Here is a 19,013-nt window from a genome sequence, read left to right on the forward strand (position 1 = left end):
GTTCAAACTCTTTTTTTGTCATAGTTCAATGTACTTGATTACCTTTTTTTAGCACCTATGTGTTTGTCTCAGTGTCCCACACTAAATGACTTGAGACTGGTCATACTCACGCTTGAGTTTACATAACACATACTAACCTTAGCGGATTGTCAATGTCCAATTGGCAATCCTATGGCTAGGAACGTTTTAGGAATGAACATAAAAAAAGAAAGGCCTCGTTAATCTAACTTACTTAGATCACTTCTCTCGTAGATTAAATACATTCCTTGGATTCCCTTATTGCTTAAACACATAATACAATAAGTTATTAACAATAAGCTTTGTCCTTCATTAAACATATAATAGTTTAACACAATAAGTATTCCAAACGCTATTACATCAAATGAGCGGCTTTGTGGGCATACTTCCAACAATCTCCCACTTACACTCAAAGTCACCTTCCCATGTATACAATACCCATCTTTTCCATATGGCAGTCAAGTTGGATTTGATACATTAGCTTCATCAATGGATCTGCTATGTTATTGGCTAAGGCAACCTGGAGGATGTTGACTTTCCCCTCGGCAGCATATCTTCTAATGATGTTAAAGCGTCTATCAAAATGCTTGTTCTTTTGATAAGCGCTGGGTTCCTTGGCTTATGCTATCGTCCCACTATTATCATAGTACAAAGTTACTAGTGATGTAATGGTTGGAACCACTCCAAGTTCAGTAATAACTTCTTCATCCAAAATGCTTCTTTGCCGACTTCAGCTGCAACATATTCAACCTTTATCGTGGAATCAGCAATTACATCTTGTTTTTTACTTTTCCAGCTGGCAACCCCACCATTCAGAGTGAACACATATCCAGAGTTAGAACTTCTATCATCGACGTTAGATTGGAAATCTACGTCTATATAGGCCCCACCATTCAAAATGCTTGTCCATAAACGAGGAACATGTTCTTAGTTCTTCTTAAGTACTTAAGGATCGTCTTGACAGCTGCCCAATGTTGTAATCATGGGTTAGATTGATATCGATTAGTAATGCTCACAGCATATGCGATATCAGGCCTTATGCATATCATGACATACATGAAACTTCCTTTCTAACTGGGCATTTTCCTTCAGCTTGCCTGGCACATGTTGAACAAAACTAAATTGCCTGCTGAAACGATAGGAACTGTACTGTTGAACAATGCATCAGTCTCATTGCCTTAAAGAAACATACCCCGAGTGAAGACTTATAAGATAAGACAAGTCTGAGAAGCAAAGATGCAAATCATCTGTGATGACTCGCCGCATCGGGTCGACTCTCGCTAGATGGTCCATCTTTAAGCCTTCATAACTTTTGTACAGCACTTGCGCTTGTGAATCATCAAGGTTCTTCACGGAAAACATGCCAGAATACTTCATCATCAAAGGCCCCAACTTGATTGAAGTCAACGAAGAAGGCCCTGACTTGTCTAAAGTCGACAAAGAAAAATAAGTGCCAAAGTACTCACCCAACCAGCCATACACATAGTGGTAGGGAAGTATTGCATCACGATCTTTAGTGCTTGCCGAGTTCAAAACAACACTCAAGTAATTGTAAATGTTGGCTAAGACCGGAATAGCGAGGCTAAAAGATTCGCCTGCAACCGTCTTGCTAACAACTTTGAAGACTCCGGGACGGATAAAGTAGACGTCGTCTTTGGGGAAAACAAACTTACAAAGCTAACAAGCTAAGAAAGAAGCTAGGTAAGATTCTTCTGCGTACTATGACGCTACGCCAAGATTCTCAACTGCCCTTAACTCGGTAGGGGTACGGCACTCAGCTGAACCAATGACACCGGACGGATCAGAGTTTCCCTTAGGGATGGTTGTCTTGTTACGGTGATAGGAGCATATTTATGCGACTTAGTTAGCTTGTTTTCTTGCATTTATGTTGTTAGTTCTTACTTATTATAGTTAGTTAGCTTGTTTTCTTGCATTTATGTTGTTAGTTCTTACTTATTATAGTGTTTTAAGCTATTTTCATTTGTTTGTAGGTCCAAATGACAAAGTTGGCAAGAAAGTGCATTTTGGAGCAGTTTTGGGCATCAAATGGATAACACATGTATGGAGCAAGGTGGATGGACGTTTTTTAAGTTCAAAAGGCTAGGAATATGCTAAGGAGATGAAGAAAATAAATTCAAGATAAATAAGATAAGGAATCAACTCAGAAGAAGGAACATTATCCAAAACCTTATCCAACCTTATTTTATCCAAACTAACCTTATCTTATCTTATCCTATCCTAATCTCATCATACTTTAAATCCAGCTGCAAAGGGACCTAAATATCTATTTCTAGAAGCTATTTCTAGAAGCATTCCCTTCTAAAAGTCCCAATTTCTGCCACAAAACACATTGTTTCTAGAAACCCTAAAAATATGGCGCCATTCCCTTCTAGAAGGCATTGCCTTGCCTTGCACTCCATTCCTTTTCCCTCCAATTCTTGCCGCACCTCCTTACCCATTTTCCCTCTTGGATTCTGATTTAATTGGCCTTTTTCCTTGTGGATTTGGATTGTGTAAAGCCTTTTCAAAAATTAATAAGGCTATGACCCTTTTCTTGAGGCCCAAGCTTTGTGCCGCACCTTAAGGCCCTAATCCTTTATTTATGCTGATTTCTAACCCTAGTCTAATTTCCCAAGGGTTTGCCGTGCCTTTATATACATATTTTCAGCCAAATTTCGTAGCACCACCCATATAATTCAGAAACACATTCAACTGCACCCTGGGAGAAGAAGAAAGCTTTGCCGTGGATTCCATTAGAGGAGGAGGACCTTGTGCCGCAAGCCACCTCTAACCATTGGAGTTCTAAGAGTTCTTTCTTCCCTCGTTTTAGTTTCAATGTTTATTCAGTTTGCTTTTCAATTGTTATGAACATGTGTAACTAAGGCTTTCTTAGTTAGAGGTGAATTCGAAACCATGGACATATGTTTTATATGAATTGATTACCTTCAGTTATTGTTTCGTAAAACATGAATGTGATTTACTTATCTGCAGTATTGAGAACTTATTCTTGTGTGTTGATTGATGATGCATACTTAATTTGCCTGCAAGGATTTGATGCTAGATTATAAGGGAATTTCACCTAATCATTGTAAACTTATAATCGTGTTAAGTAGATTCTTGGCAGGAGTATCATGCAGTTCATAGTTACGATAGCCTTGTCAATGCTTATAATTTTCATTGAACTTAATGATCTTTAAATGTATCTCTATCATGTTCTTCATATAGGGAACTTGAGAAGAATAATTTGCTTGTGATGCGTTGTCCATTCAATTCAATGAATTTGGTTGTGATGCCTTGTCAATGCTTATAATTAGTGCATTCACAATTAATTTGGGGCATTGTAATTCATGGTTTAAAGAAACAATACTGGAAATCAATTTATGTGCATATATTTCATGTGTGGAGAAGGACCCTCTAACTAGCTTTTCACCCTTGAGTTCACCTTAATTTCATTTTAACTTACTTTGTTTGCTGCAATTTACTTAGTTTTGTCGAATTCGTCAAAAAAAAACCCTCAGTTCTTATTTGGTGTCTTAGTTTAGTTAATTTCGTTCAAATCTGTCCCCATTTAGTATTTTGAGTCAAGTTAGTTTAGAATTCATCCAAATCACTCTTTAGTAGTTGTTTTGAGTCTTTTTAACTTAGTTTTGCTGTTTTGAGTCAATTTGGTCAGTTTTGAGTCATAAGAGTCTAGTTTTCTATTTTTGAGTCTAGTTTAGCGTTTGAAAGTTTAAATTGAGTAGATTAGCATTCCTTCTAATCCCCGTCCTTAAACGATCCCTACTTACACATACTAAAATCATAGGGTTTTAATTTGAGTGTTAAAATATTTCACATTATGCTGCCACTTTTCTTCGAATACCTCTTATACTTCATGACATCCCAAAACCAAAATCGGATCCATGAAGAAATCCTCACACCTAACTTACTCTGAGATTCCTGGAAAAGCTTATGGTAGGCCCAAAACAAATAGGGTATCTCACAGGCAATCATCGGCTGTTGCGATGAGAAAACTTCTTCATGCTAGGAAAAACCTCGTCATAAAACTTTCCTTGGATCAGCAAGCCTCCTATCTTATGGAGATCCCAAAGTGAAATCAACATCTCCCTTGAGATGTGTGAAGTGTATTGGTCGCTAAACACCAATGCTCAAAGAATGCACAAAGGACGGAAGGATGGCAATCATAACTGAACAAAGACGCATAGACATCATGATAAAGGCCCATGTTGGTAAGTACATCTTTGGAGTAGCTCAAGGCATCTTTAAGCCACTTCCAGTAAAACTCAGCAAAGACGGCTCCTCCAGTAGTCGACAAGGTGCTACTCCAAGTTATAGCTCCGTTGAGGATACGATCGCCAAGAAGCTCAAACAAAGCGGGAAAATTATCACGCGCATGGTGCGAAAGGTTCAAGCTGAGAATTCTCGATGTACACACAGTCTTCTTTGCATTTGGTTGACAAGAAACTGTAACCTCCCAAGATACTTCAGAATACCACAACTTGATATGCGGAGTTGTCTTTCGTAGGAAGGGTAAGCACCTTAGAGCCCGTCAACGGCGCACCAAGCTTCAACGTCGTTCCCCTATCTTGCGAATCACCTTCCTTCGCAAGAATGGTGATGCGGTTGCTCTTAAAGCACTTGAAATGGCTGCAACGGAAAGAACAACCATAAAAATTGAGCAGCACTGCAAAGAAGACAGCTATAAGACGGTCATTCCAAGCAGCAGCAAGAGGCACAACGAAGTCACCACCAAGGAAAGTCATGACCAAAAGTCACTACGCATCATAAACTCACTGCAGTCTTTTTCACTGTTAGAAGTATGCCCACAAAGCCACTCATTTGATGTAATAGCTTTTTGGAATACTTAATGTATTAAACTTTTATATGTTTAATGAAGGGCAAAGCTTATTGTTAATCACTATTTATTGTATCATGTGTTTAAGCAATAAGGGAATCCAAGGGATGTATTTGATCTAAGAGACAAGTGATCTAAGTGAGTTAGATTATCAAGACCATTCTCTTATGTTCATTCCTAAAACGTTCCTAGCCATAGGATTGTCAATTGGGCATTGACAATCCGCTAAGGTTAGTATGTGTTATGTTGACTTAAGCGTGAGTATGACTAGTCTCAAGTCATTTCGTGTTGGACACTAAGACAAACACATAGGTGCTCGAAAGAGTAATCGAGTACACTGAACTACGATCAAAAGAGAGTTCGAACATACATGTCATGTATGAACTCTAAAGTTGCAATATGCAAAGTAGTCCTTTGACCTGAGGCATCATAGATGTCTAATGGTTAGGTCCTTGATCTTTGATCATGTCAAACGGCATTCCATCGGAGTGTCCACGGCATTGTTGGGGTCAAGCTATCTAGTCATGTAGGCATATGAATGCACAACAAGGGATCTCTAACCTTCCATGGTGGAAGGAGAATACTCTAAGATATGATTCTAAAGTCTTTGGCCAAAGCATATGAATATGACTTAGGAAGTTTGTTCCAAATCATATTCAAGGGAATCATATAGAGATGTATCACATTGGATAGTAGACATGAAACAAACTATCACTCAAACAATGTGATTAAGAGTATTGTATTAGAGAAGGACCGTATTGCATTGTAGTTGCAACTGGATAGGTTCTCCAACCAATTCTACTTAGCTTGGGTAACCATGACATACTGCTAGGTGTCACTCATGGTTTGTGGAAGCCCTAAATGATTAGCAAACACTAATCATTAAGGGAGAATTGAAATGTGGTTTCAATTTCACAATCGATCGTTAAGAGTAACAATCGCCCACTACCTCGCTAATTGGAACGTAATGGATCGTACACCGAGTAAGGATGTATGTGAGGAAATTAAATGAAATGGATAAGCAATTAAATTGTTTAATTGAAGAATGGTCAAGATTAATTAATTAGTTAATTAATTTTACGAAAGGTTCGTATTGGGCTTTTAAGTTGGTTTTGGGCTTCGGGGCTCAAAAGCGTTTTGGTCCACAAGGCCCATTATGTTTAAGTTGTATGACAACTAAAACAAAATGGGCAATTAGCCCAATAACAAAGGTAAGGCCGGCCATAAGGGTGAGGGTAGCAAACTTAGATTAATTACAAGTTTGCCACTCACTTGAAATGAAGTATAAAATCAACTTTATAGCTTTATTTCTCATTAGGGTTTTTCTAAAAGAAATTGGGTGAAACACTTTCTCTCATTTTTCTCTAAAGAGGCCGGCCACTTAGGGGAGGGATATCTAGCAATCTCTTCTTCCCTAAGTCATCCATATTATCTTCACAAAATACATCCTTGGTGTGGAGACTTAGAGACATCAAACTTTTGGTGTTTTGGAGAACAAATCCTCAAATCCTCAAAGAATCAAAGGAGCACTAAATGGAGGAAAATCACAAGGAATATTCAAGGAGCTTGGAGGTGACTTGAAGGCCCTCCACTTGGGTGAATCCCTTGTGTAAACAAGGATGAGCTTCAAGGGTAAAGAAACTCTAAATCTTTACTTCTCTTTAATGTTGTTAAAGAGTTTATTGGTTCACCATATACTAGGCTTTGAAAGTCATGGGTTTTATGAATTGTTTTTTAATGCATGCCTACTTTAAAGTGTTAATAGCTTGCATATGTATTCAAATGTTCATACTTGTTCTTAGCTAGGACAAATTTTTTCCTTCATGCACAACCCCACATGGTAAAAGTGACACATTGCAACAAGCTCCAAGTAGCGGCAAGAGGCACAATGAAGAAAGTGCTCATCGTTCATCATCCGTTCATCCTAAGATCAAGCCCGACGACCCTTTGGATCAACAACATCAACAAATCCACACATCCATTCTTCAAGATCAAGCCCAAAAGCCCTTGAAGATCCATTCATCCCCGTTCTTCAAGATCAAGCCTAAAAGCCCCTTGAAGATCCATTCATCCATCAACCTTCAAGATCAAGCCCTCGAAGGCCCCTTGAAGAAACTTCCCTCAACCTTCAAGATTAAGCTCCTAAGGCCCTTGAAGAAACTTCCAACTGTTCATCCAAGATCAAGCCTTGACGACCCTTGGATCAACAAAATATCCACAAGTCTACATCTTAAGGAGATTGAATCAAAGGATCAAACTACAAAAAGATTGTAACCCCAAATCATTAAGACAAAATATTATTTTGTACACGTGTTCTTGTCTCATTTCATCTCAGGAAAATTCATGTTTATAGCTTCAAGATAAGATCTTCACAGAGAGCTGGTCTGTTTTCTATACCTTTGATTGAGACACGCACTGGTTATTTAATTATTAATTGGCAGCCATTAAATTCTTAAAAGAGGTTTTCGCTGATTTACTTTTGAATTTAGACCACCTTATTACTTTTCAAGATAAAATCTTCTGCACCTAAAATGAGTATGATTTCTCTGTTGCTCCAATTGTTGTTTGATACATATTTAATTTATGATAATAAAGTTAAGAAAAATTAACTGTATGAATACGTGTTACTCATTAATCGAAACCACAAAGAGACCACACTAACTTTGGATGCAGCAGATTTGATCTCTTGCTTTTTACTCTAGAATTTTATTCTAGCCAATTTCTCACCTAAATTTTACAAATAGATATCACCTCACTATTTGCTCCATGATTTCAATTTTTTGCACAAAAATGTTATTCTTACTATCTATTTGTATCATCATATGTAAGGGTCGGTTCGGTTCTGATTGGTTCGATTTTTTGCCAAAATCGAAAACCAAACCGAAGTTAATGTTCAATTCGATTCAGTTCAGTTTTGTTCTCATTTTTTTTTGTTCGGTTTTTCTGGTTCAGTTCTGATTTTTCATTGATTTTTTTATATTTTTAATTCTGAAATTGATATGTGGGCGATTCTTCTTACATACTCAATTTACTTTGTCTGGAAGAACACTAGCAACGACTTGCTATTGTCCTCTTTCCCTTATTTTTGCTGCGAAAATAACTATAGAAAAAAATACAAAGATACTAATCAATTATTGATAGGAGCATATTTATGCGACTTAGTTAGCTTGTTTTCTTGCATTTTCATAGCTAGTTTATACTTATTATAGTGTTTTAAGCTATTTTCGTGTGTTTGTAGGTCCAAATGACAAAGTTGGCAAGAAAGTGCAATTTAGAGCATTTTGAAGCAGTTTTGGGCATCAATTGGATAGCTTATGAGTGGAGCATGATGGATGGACGAATTTGAAGACCAAAGATGTTTAGGAATGTGCTAAAGAGTTGAAGAAGTAAATCCAAGACAAAGAAGATAAGGAATCAGCTCAAAAGAATGATATATTATCCAAACTGCCTTATCTTATCGAAAACCTTATCCAACCTTATCTTATCCAAACTAACCTTATCTTATCTTCTCCTTTCCTAATCTAGCATTACCCTATCCTATCTTATCCAAATCAGTTTGTGCCTTAATTCCAGCTATTTCTAAGGGATAATTATGCATTTAAAATACATATTTCAGATTCTAGAGCCCTTATCCCTTATGTGCCACATATATGCCTTTCCTTGGTGAGTTAGGAATTGTAATCCTTCACTAAAATCCATGCCATGTATCCTTGTCCCTTTAGGTCCAGAAATCTGTTCTAAAACATCTTTTCTAGAAGCTCTAGGTCCTGCCGCATCTTTCTAACCTAATTCTCCTTGGTTTCTGGTTGTTTTAAACCCATTCCACTTGGGTTTTGGTTACACAATCCTATTCCTACTCAACCTTATGTCGTGCCTAGCCCTATATATATATATATATACACACACTTATGCGCCTATTTTAGAGGACACACCCATATATTCAGATACAATTGAGAGATTTCAGAGAGTTCAAAGGTGTGCTTGCATGGAAGGAAGGAGAAGAAGGAGCTTTGTACCATGGATTGCAATCCAATGAGGGTTCAAAATCTACCATTGGAGCTACTGGGATGTTCCTGGTTCATTCTATCCTTAGATTTGTTTCAATGTTGCTTTTAATTTGGTTTTATGTTTTCAAATACATGAGGAACTAATTTCTTTTTAGTTAGAAGTGAATTCGAAGCCATGATTATATGTTTTATATGAATTGATTACATCCAGTTATTGTTTTTTGAGTCTTGAATGTGATGTGTTTATCTGAGTTATCAAAACTTGTTTATGTATGTTGATTGAGGATGCATACTTAATTTTCTTGCATAAACTTGATGCTAGAGTATAAGGGCGTTCCACCTAATCGTTATGAAATTATATTCACAAGTAGTAAAAGTCACTAGTCATGATAGTGTTAAGTGAATCTTAGGCAGGAGTATCATGCTTTTCATAGTTACGAATGCCTCGTCAATGCTTATGGTTTTCAAGGAACTTAATGATCTTTGATATGTCTCTCTATCATGCTTTTCATAGTTAGGGAACTTGATAAGGATAATTTGGTTGTGATGCGTATCCCGTCTAATCAATGAGTTAAGGAAAATCTGATGGTTAATTTGTGTTGTCACGGTTAACTTGGGGTGTTGTCATTCATAGTCTAAGGGAACAATACTGGAAATTGGTTTATATGCATATGTCATGTGTGGAGAAGGATCCTCTGGCTATGTTTTCACCATTCAAATCACCTAATTTATTTTGTTTTGCAATCTGTTTAATTTAGTTAAATTTCGTTAAAATCAATCCCCCTTTTAATTAAGTGTCTTAGATTAGTTAGAAAAGTGTTTAAATCTGTCCAAATTAGTGTTTTGGGTCCTACTAGTCTTCAATTCATCCAAATAGTCCTTAGAGTCTGTTTTGAGTCTTTTTTATTGTTTGTTGCTGTTTTGAGTGTTTTGAGTCAGTTTTGAGTGTATAGAGTCTACTTTAGTGTTTTTGAGTCTTATTTATGTTGATTAGCATCCCTAGTTAATCCCCAATCTAGAACGATCCCTACTTACATCTTTACTACAATTGTCATCAATAGGGTTTAATTTGTGTGTCAAGTTAATTTTCACATCAATTATTTTTACCTTCAAAGCCAAAGCTACAAGTTCACAACAAACGAACAAAAAAATATTGAAAGCTAAGACCAAAATGAAAAAAAAAATTAATTAAAAAACTCCATCAAAAGAATTCTTAACTAGTACAAAGAAAAAAAAAGCCAGGTACAATAAATTTAATAAATAAAAACAAAATTTCACTCCAATTATAGGCCTTGGAGGATGTTGGCGTGCTCAATTTTGCATTGAAATACAAAACCAAAGCTATAGAGAATTCCTTTTTGTCCAACTACTATCTTATTTCGACAAACCCATCACAAAATTCATTTAGAAAAAACTCACACCAATTCACAAACCCATCACAAAATTCATTCAAAAACTTATAAAGATACAAATCTCAGAGAAATGTACAAAATTCATTCACATAATCACCTAGATCTTGGGTTCAAATTTCAAACAAAATATTTCTTACCCCTCTAAAAGTTGGACTCACAAGAGTTGTTGTGACTGCTGGTGAGTATGGATTCTTAGCTGAGATCAGAGGATTTACGAGGGAGATAGAAAGACTTGCATTGTCGTGGATGAGGAAGAGAGGAAAGATCCAGCTAGGGACAAAAAAAGAAAAAAGAAGAGGGAAGAGGGAGTGAATAATGAAGATGGAGGACGGAGAAAGGAAAAAGAAAGAACATGGAGAGAAGTGGTGCGGCTAGAAAGAAAGAACAAAGTGAGAGAAGATATGTTAGGGTTTAGTTGTTAAAAGGCTTTTTCTAATAATATACTAGCATTTGCCTACACACTTTATGTGTATGAACATATTTTTTTAGAAAATGAGAAGAAGAGAGGAAGAGAGAGAGAGAGAGAGAGAGAGAGAGAGAGAGAGAGAGAGAGAGAACGTGGAGGGGGGAGTGGGAGTGGGAGGTTTTTGTTTTTGGTTTTTGGTTTTTTTTATTTTAAATATTAGAGATATTTTAACATTACATGTAGGTGAGGCTTTAATAAAAAACAGTAAAATTTGGACTTGTGAAATTACATTATTACCCGTCATTTTTTTTTAGGTGATAGAAAACTAAATTGTCTTTTCATCCTCTTTTGGTTGACAAAGTGGGTTTCATTAATTAGTAGAGATATGGGCTTAAAAGTTTGGGAACATTGGGCTTAGAAATTTGGTTTTGAAGATAATACCCAAAAACAAATTAAATAATAAAATAAATAAATATTAATTTGATATAATTATTTGATTCGATTCAGTTCGGTTTTCAAACCAATGAAATCAAAACGAACCAAAGGATTTCAATTCGGTTTGGTTTTTTCATTTGGTTCGGTTTGTTTAACACATCCCTAATCATATGTATCATCATTCTAATAGAGATGAGGCGCACATGTGCAGGTGATAGGAGCATATTTGTGCGACTTAGTTAGCTTGTTTTCTTGCATTTTCATAGCTCGTTTCTACTTATTATAGTGTTTTAAGCTATTTTAGTGTGCTTGTAGGTCTAATTGGCAAAGTTGGCAAGAAAGTGTAATTGGATGCATTTTGAAGCACTTTTGGGCTGAATTGGATTGCATGCATGTGAAGCATAAGGAATGGACGTTTTTGAAGATCAAATGAAGCTAGGAACGTGCTAAAGAGATGGAGAAATCAATTCAAGACTTGGAAGATGAATATTCCGCTGTAAGGGCACCTAAATCCCTTATAGAAGGCCTATCCCTTCACTTAAACACATGCCGCACCACTCTTTCTAGAAGCCCTAGAAAGGTGGCACCCCAAATTCTTTCTAGAAGCCTAAGAACCTGCCATAAGATATTCTTTCTAGAACCCCTAAAAGAGCGTCGCACCGTATAGTTCTAGAAACCCTAAAAATCTGCCACAAACCCTAGTTCTTTTCCCCCTTGGATTGGGCCAAGCCTTCCGCTACAAAACCCTAGCCTTTTCCCATTAGAATTTGTGAAAACCCTAGCCTATAAATATGAGTGTTTCAGCCACAATTTCGAACACAACCCTCTACCATTCAGAAACACCTCTCAGCCGCAACAATTCATCAATCTACACCATTCTCCACCACCATACATCCTTGCCACAGCCCCCATTCAACTTAAAACATATTCCTGACCCTTCCATTCATCCATACACATCCATAGACACTTGTGCCGCAGCAAGGTGGGGAAGAAGAAGGGCCTTTGGCGTTTCAAGCTTGGAGATTGGAGCGTTTTAGGTGTACTTTGTTCTTGTTTTCAATGTTTACTTTGTTATTTTCTGATTTTGCTGTGACTATGAGTGGCTAAACTCCTAATTAGTTAGGGGAAGTTTGAAGCCATGAACATGCTTGAGATATGAATTGATTTTTGCCAATTGTGATTTGATAAGTTGTGATTGCAATTCAATTAACTGTTTTCTTCAAAATTGATTCTTGTATGTGGATTAAGGATGCATACTTAGTTTTCATGCATAAATTTGATGCTAGAATATAAATGAGTTTCACCTAATCATTACAAGTTTATATTCATGAGCAGTAAAGGTTACTAGTCACAATCGCGTTAATTGAGTTCTTGGCAAAAGTATCATGCATTCATAGATACAATTGTCTCGTCAACACTTATGATTTTCATGCAACGTAATGATCTCTGATTGTATCTCTATTATGCATTCATGTAGGGGACTTTTGGAGAATGATTTGGGTTGTCGCATGCATTCATCCAATTCAATGAGTAAAGGAAAATTTGAGGGTTAATTAGTGCATCACGGTTAATCTGGGGTGTTGAGCATCATAATTTATTGAAAAGCAATTCGAAATCGATTCATGTACAAGTGTGTCATGTGTGAAGAACGGACCTCTAACTAATCCATCCATCATCTTATTTCCCAAAATCGTTTTACAATCTGCCTAGTTTTATAACTTGTTGTTTGTTTCAATTTCATCAAAACTAAAACCCCCTTTTACTTTCTTGTTTCAAAGTGTTTAAAATCTATTTCGTTTGTATTTTCAAGTGTTTTGAGTCAAGCCAAAACCCTAAATTCGTCCAAAGTTGTGTTAGAGTCAGAAACTGCCTAGTTGGTGTTTTTAGGCAGTTTTGGGGGTTTTTAAGTTGTTTTGAGTCTTGTGAACCTATTTTGAGTCCTTTGAGTCTATTTAAACGTTTTTAACTTTGTTTTTATGTTTTTGAGTCAGTTTAAAGGTTTTAGCAAGCCCTCCTAATCCCTGATTTAGAACGATCCCTACTTGCATTTATACTACAATTTGACAACAAGAGGGTTTAATTTGAGTGCTTAACTTTTATCACATCAGCAGGTAGACCCTACCTCCATTAGAGAAATGGTACAAATGATGATAAGTGTAACACTATCTCCATTAGAGAAATGGTACAAATGATGATAAGTGTGACACTACTCATTTTGTTCTTTTGATCCATGTATATTGTCAATTTATCAAAGTGTGTATAAACTGATGTTTTTACCCACATACCACGCGACAAATATGGACGGAAGGATGTATAAAGAAATTAGCAAATCTTACGGTGAAGGGCAGATAATTAGTTAATAATAAAAGTTCATGAAGGGAAATGGCTAAAGTAAAAATTCTAGTTCACAAATGCAGGGAACAAGTCATTGAAAATCCCTGTAACTTTTATTAATTGATAAAATCTTGTACGTGAAAATTAATTTATTTATATCTAAATAGGTATAAGATGAAAAATGCAATTATCGAAGGAGGAATTCCATTTGAAATGGCTCATGGCTCGCACGCCTTCAAGTACGTAGGATACGACCAGAGGTTTAATCAAGCTTTCAACATAGGAATGAACAACATCACCACCATGCTTGTAAAGAAGATTCTTGAGGTTTACATGGGTTTTGAGAACCTTAAGAAAGTTGTGGATGTTGGTGGTGGTCTCGGGGTGGCCATTAGTCTAATCACTGCCACATATCCTCACATTAAGGGTATCAATTATGATTTACCTCATGTTGTAAAAGATGCTCCTAAATATCCTGGTACGATTTAATATTTGTTTTGCATGCCATTGACAAATACAGTTTAACTAATATGGTAAAAAAACTTTTATTTTATGCAAGTTATACGTGAGAAATATAACCTCCAATATATTTTTCAGGTGTGGAACATGTAGGAGGAGACATGTTTGCAAGTATTCTCGATGCCGATGTTGTTTTTATGAAGGTGATTTTTTAATTTCTCAAGAGTACTTTCGTTTTAGTATATAGATGAGGCCCTTAAGGGAGCATATTTTCATTTTTTTTTTATAAAAAATAAGGATTAGTTGTGGAGTCCACATCATATCGAACTTTAAAGATCAGAATGGTCTACTTTTCAAGTTATACCTTATAGATAATCCTTGCAAAATATTGACCAAATCGAAAATATTTGACATCTAATTAAGTTCAAAGGAATTGACGAATACTTTGTTTTAAGAAAAGCATTGAAATTTCATCGTGATAATTAAATTAGCAAATGGTTTCAGATTGAATTGAATTTTTGTAAAGATAATCTATGAATCGAGACTTACAAAATAATGGTTCGGATCGTTGAAATTCGATATAAAGTGGGTTCCACAACTAATGTTACAGCCCGTCCCGGAGATATGTATGATTTTATTCTCGAGGATGTGAAAGGACGATTTTATCCTTAGACGTTGAAATTGTAGTGTATGTCTGGGTGACATATTTTGGTACTTGGATGTCATGTTCTTGGTTGGTTGGTGACCACGTGGGACACACACACACACACAAACCTCCTTCTCTCTCTTCTCTCCCGTGCTCTCTCTTTCTCTCTCTCCTCTTTCTTCGTACGGACGACACCCAAAACCCATTGAAACGTGACAGATCGAGGGTGTGAAGCACACCATTGTGTTCGTGAGGACCATACGAGTTCAAAGTTACCATTTTCAGATAAGAACACCTTCGAAATCACGTGAAAACTCAAACCCCGAATGAAGTACTGTTCATGCACTAATTATTGTGAGGTTTTTAGGGGATTTCAAGCTCACAAAGAGCTTTAGAAGGTTGTCACGAAGCTCGAGGTATATCGTTGGAGTGTTTTGGACGTCGGGATAGTGAGTTTCAACCTTGGCTGCTTTTTCTCGAATTTTCCCAGTGAGATCCCGTGGTTTTTGAGGCTTGAAAGAGGTATAAACTTGTTCTATTCTCCATGCACTTCATTTTAGTATAAAGATTGTGAAAATGGTGCAAAAATGGTAGAGATATCATGGTTTAAAAAGATTTCCAGTTTTCTGGCGCTGGCGACGGTCGTCAGAGTTCAGAGGTAGGAGACGACGGAATCTTCCGTCAAGTCTAACGGAATATTTCGATGCCATCAGTTAGTTTGGACGGATTCCGTTAGGACTTAACGAAATATTCCCCGGTATATACCTGACGGCGTTGAGTGACACTGTCAGTATGCCTGTCACGTGGCCGCGCGTGAGGGCGCGTTTTGCCGTGCCTTGGCCGGTGCGTGGGTGGTCGGAAAATTATTCTAAAAATATGGGGATGTTCGTGGAGTTGTGTAGATCACGTTGGTATATTCAAACACCCCATTTGAGAATTGTATGAGAAGTTATTAGCTACTTTTGTCTATGTGCTTTAAATAACGTTTTTATAGTTAATTCGCATATAGGTGAGACTTATCCATACGACGACCGCGTTCAAGGGCAACTTGGGGGCTACGATCCTTCGACATACCAGTGAGTGGGCTTTTGGTTTTTAGTATATATTAATATACTTGATATTTTCCCAGAACATACGTTTTAATATGAATATGCCTTGAATGCCATGCATATAAATTTATAATTCGTATATGAATTGATATATGATGCATTATATATAATTGTGGTGCTGTGGATGCTCAGGTAAGCTCAGGTGAGTTATGTTTGGTTATGTGAATTATCGATGATGTGATATGGGATTGAATAACGTTCAGCTCATAAAACTGCACCTAGGGTGATTAAGATTTAGCCAGAGATATGACACAAGCCTGTTTATAATGTCACCTCCCGCACCATATGCTCATATTAGATCCAATTTAGGTGCACAATCTTGTCGTATAAACCTTCACTATGGTTCTGACTCGTAGGTGACTAGCGATTTATCGCCCAGCTATTATGTGAGAGTAGTATTGAGCATAATTATATTACACCCAGTATTGTCGTACAGACCTTTTCATTTGGTTCTGACTCTTGTGCAGTATATTACTGTATAGGTCATTGTAGTGACTCCGGCTAGATTGACTTTTGAGCTATGAATTCAGCCGTATAGACTACCTCAGGGATTCCGGTTAACATGCTACATTTCTATGAAATTATTCTCACCTGAATTACTTACTCTGTTATATCTTGGCATGGCATACATATGACTATGATATTGTGAAGCATGATTTGAATTAATATATTTACATATATATTTATTTATATGCTTATATTCTGATTCTGAGAAAAATTATACATGTTTTACAGCGAGGCGTTAGAAATGTTGATAAATGAAATGGTTTTGTAAAACATTTGTTTTTGCCCACTCACGTTTCCTGTTTTGCGCCCCTCCAGGTTTTAGGTAAGCTTGTTGTTGGTGGCCTTGAGGATTTCGGTAGTTCTAACTTATCCAAATAATTGTAGGACATCTTATGGTACTGTATAATTAGTACTTGTCCTACTGGACTGCACCTAGACTTTTTATGCTCTGATTAGGAGTATTTACTTTTGTATCTTACTCCTACCACTTCTTGTTTAGTAGTGCACTCTAGTAATTCGGTTTTAAATATTCGTATATTTATTATCTTTATTGCTTCCGCACTGTGCACATGGCTACGTCACCCTCACGTGACGGCCAACATGCCTTGATCTCGGTCGGGGTGTGTCAACTAATCCTCATGTTTTGAATAAACTGATGATCATTTATCTTAAAGGGCCTATATATACATATATATTTATTTTTTTACATATGTTATATGACACCCTTCTTAAGATGGGTTTTCTAAAATAAATAAATAAAATATTTTAGACGTCCAAACCGTTTAATTTTGTATTGTTATATATTTACAACAAAAGTATTGAAATCCAAAATTCTTTGACCATTTGATTATCATCATGAATTATGTTTATCTCCTTCTTAAGTTATTGTTTGATAAGAATATAATTTTGGATTCGAGTAACTTTTTGCTGAGAATAATATTTGGAAGTCCTAAAAGTCAAATTGTTCAGACCATCATATTGCATTCATGGTTGGAATATATATGTTTATGTGTGAAGCATTCCATTTAGAAGTTTGCTCAAACAATATACGCTTTACTGAATTTAGTGACCATTAGAGGAAATTTGAAGTTCAAATCTTATGTACGGCAATTGTTGAATAATGTACGCTTTTATCTGTAGGGCATACTTCACGATTGGTTTGATGAAGACAGCATAAAATTGTTGAAAATTTGTTACAAAGCTCTTCCAGTAGATGGAAAAGTGATCGTTGTGGACGCAGTTCTGCCAAGCATCCCAGATAGTAAAAGTATTACGAAAAGCAACTACCAGCTCGATGTACATATGATGGTCCAAACCCCGGGAGGGAAGCAAAGGAGCGCAGAAGAGTTCATGGACTTGGCAACTGCTGCTGATTTTAGTGCCATCAAATTAGCATGCTTTGCGGCCCATCTTGGTGTCGTTGAGTTCTATAAGTAGGACAGAAAAATGGCATACTTTCATACATGGTATGAGAATGCACGGATGCATAATAAAGGTTTTGTTTGCTTTTTATAATTTGCAAATGTAGCTTTGTTCTACAATCATTGATATGGGAATAAATTATAAGGCATGGAACTTCGGCCTGATTTCATACACTGTCTATTGAGCTGTTCTGTACCCATCATGCATGCTCAAACCAACTCCAATGGTTGAGTTAAAACCCAAAATTTGAGTTTTAAACCACCTCAAAACTACACCAATCATTGGGCTTAGAAAAACTTTTGGATTAAAACTTAATCTTGGGTTAGATTCCGCCCAAAATTTCGGCCAAGATTATGTTGTGGCCCACCATATGTGTGGACGCGCCCAGAATTTTCTCATGCAAGGCACATTGACGAACCTCATGCTTTTGCACACAACAAAGCCGGAGTGGGTGCAACCCACCCCTGAGAGCTTTGTCAGCCACCCAAACCATAAAGTGTAATGCATAAGGTGTAATTGACACGGAAAAGTGTGAATAATTAAAACTTGAATTAAATGAAATAAGAGTGCACATGTGAGCTAATTAGAACCCTTATTACAAACATCAATGCCAAAGTAAAAGTGCAGCAAAAGGAAAAAGTATTCATACGCTCAAATGATGAATATTATTACACAAAGATAAAGCCTTCATATGTTATCAGAAGTTCTGGTAAGTTATTATTCCTCGTTTAGAATAGCTCAGCCTCTAGGTCTTGAAAGAGCAAAAAACAAAGGTGAGTGAGCATAAAAGTAAATTTTTGTAAAACCTGTCATTTTGTGAAAGTTGTAACCCCTCACAGTAAAACAAGTATAGTTTCCAAAATAACATACTATTCATAAGTATACTGCATAGCACCCATCAGATGTAGTATTAAAAGGATACAGTACTGAACATTAAAATAAATAGTGATAAAAATAGTCATTGCTCAACAAATCATGTAAGTACACAAGTCATGCATAAAATAGCTACATGAACTCTAGGTGTATGATTACGTTCTAGTACTACAATCACGTGAAGTTGGTGCTAAGTGCTAGCATCGGGTTCTAGTTGCCTAATGCAAAACTAGGAATAGGCTGACACCTACTCTTGATCCAAAGTGAACTTAAATGATGCATATGAACATATACATGAAGCTAGTCCTTGGCTTGAATATTGTGTGTGGAGCCAAAAATAATTAACAGGCGACACGTGGATTTTTGGGTAAAAAGGACAAAATTACCCTCGAGGCACATTGGGATTCCTACACGCGAGCAGTGGACAATCATCCCTCAATCAAGTCAAAAATGCCCAAAATAGGTAACAAATTCAAAGTTATTTCATCCATCCTCATCCTATATTTTCCATAAGGTAATTATTTCATAAC

At 36.5% G+C, this 19,013-nt stretch overlaps 1 protein-coding gene across 1 annotated transcript; it reads left to right on the forward strand.

Moving 5' to 3' along the window:
• The first annotated feature begins 4,192 nt into the window (after positions 1-4,192).
• On the forward strand, positions 4,193-17,662 carry LOC126602960 (caffeic acid 3-O-methyltransferase-like). Its single transcript, XM_050269756.1, has 5 exons — positions 4,193-4,414; positions 7,227-7,255; positions 13,635-13,945; positions 14,065-14,129; positions 17,329-17,662. The coding sequence occupies exons 1-5, from the start codon at positions 4,193-4,195 to the stop codon at positions 17,623-17,625; spliced, it is 924 nt and encodes a 307-aa protein (XP_050125713.1). The 3' UTR covers positions 17,626-17,662.
• The last annotated feature ends 1,351 nt before the right edge of the window (positions 17,663-19,013 follow it).

This window comes from Malus sylvestris, chromosome 15 (genome assembly GCF_916048215.2).
Source record: "Malus sylvestris chromosome 15, drMalSylv7.2, whole genome shotgun sequence".
Taxonomy (NCBI): Eukaryota; Viridiplantae; Streptophyta; class Magnoliopsida; order Rosales; family Rosaceae; genus Malus; species Malus sylvestris.

Bases quoted from the DNA above. Each gene is read 5' to 3' on its own strand.
- LOC126602960 (XM_050269756.1), top strand. From the start codon at position 4,193: ATGGCAATCATAACTGAACAAAGACGCATAGACATCATGATAAAGGCC. The intron at 4,415-7,226 runs GTGCGAAAGGTT...TCATGTTTATAG, and splicing joins GGAAAATTATCACGCGCATG to CTTCAAGATAAGATCTTCAC. The intron at 14,130-17,328 runs GTGATTTTTTAA...TTTTATCTGTAG, and splicing joins CCGATGTTGTTTTTATGAAG to GGCATACTTCACGATTGGTT.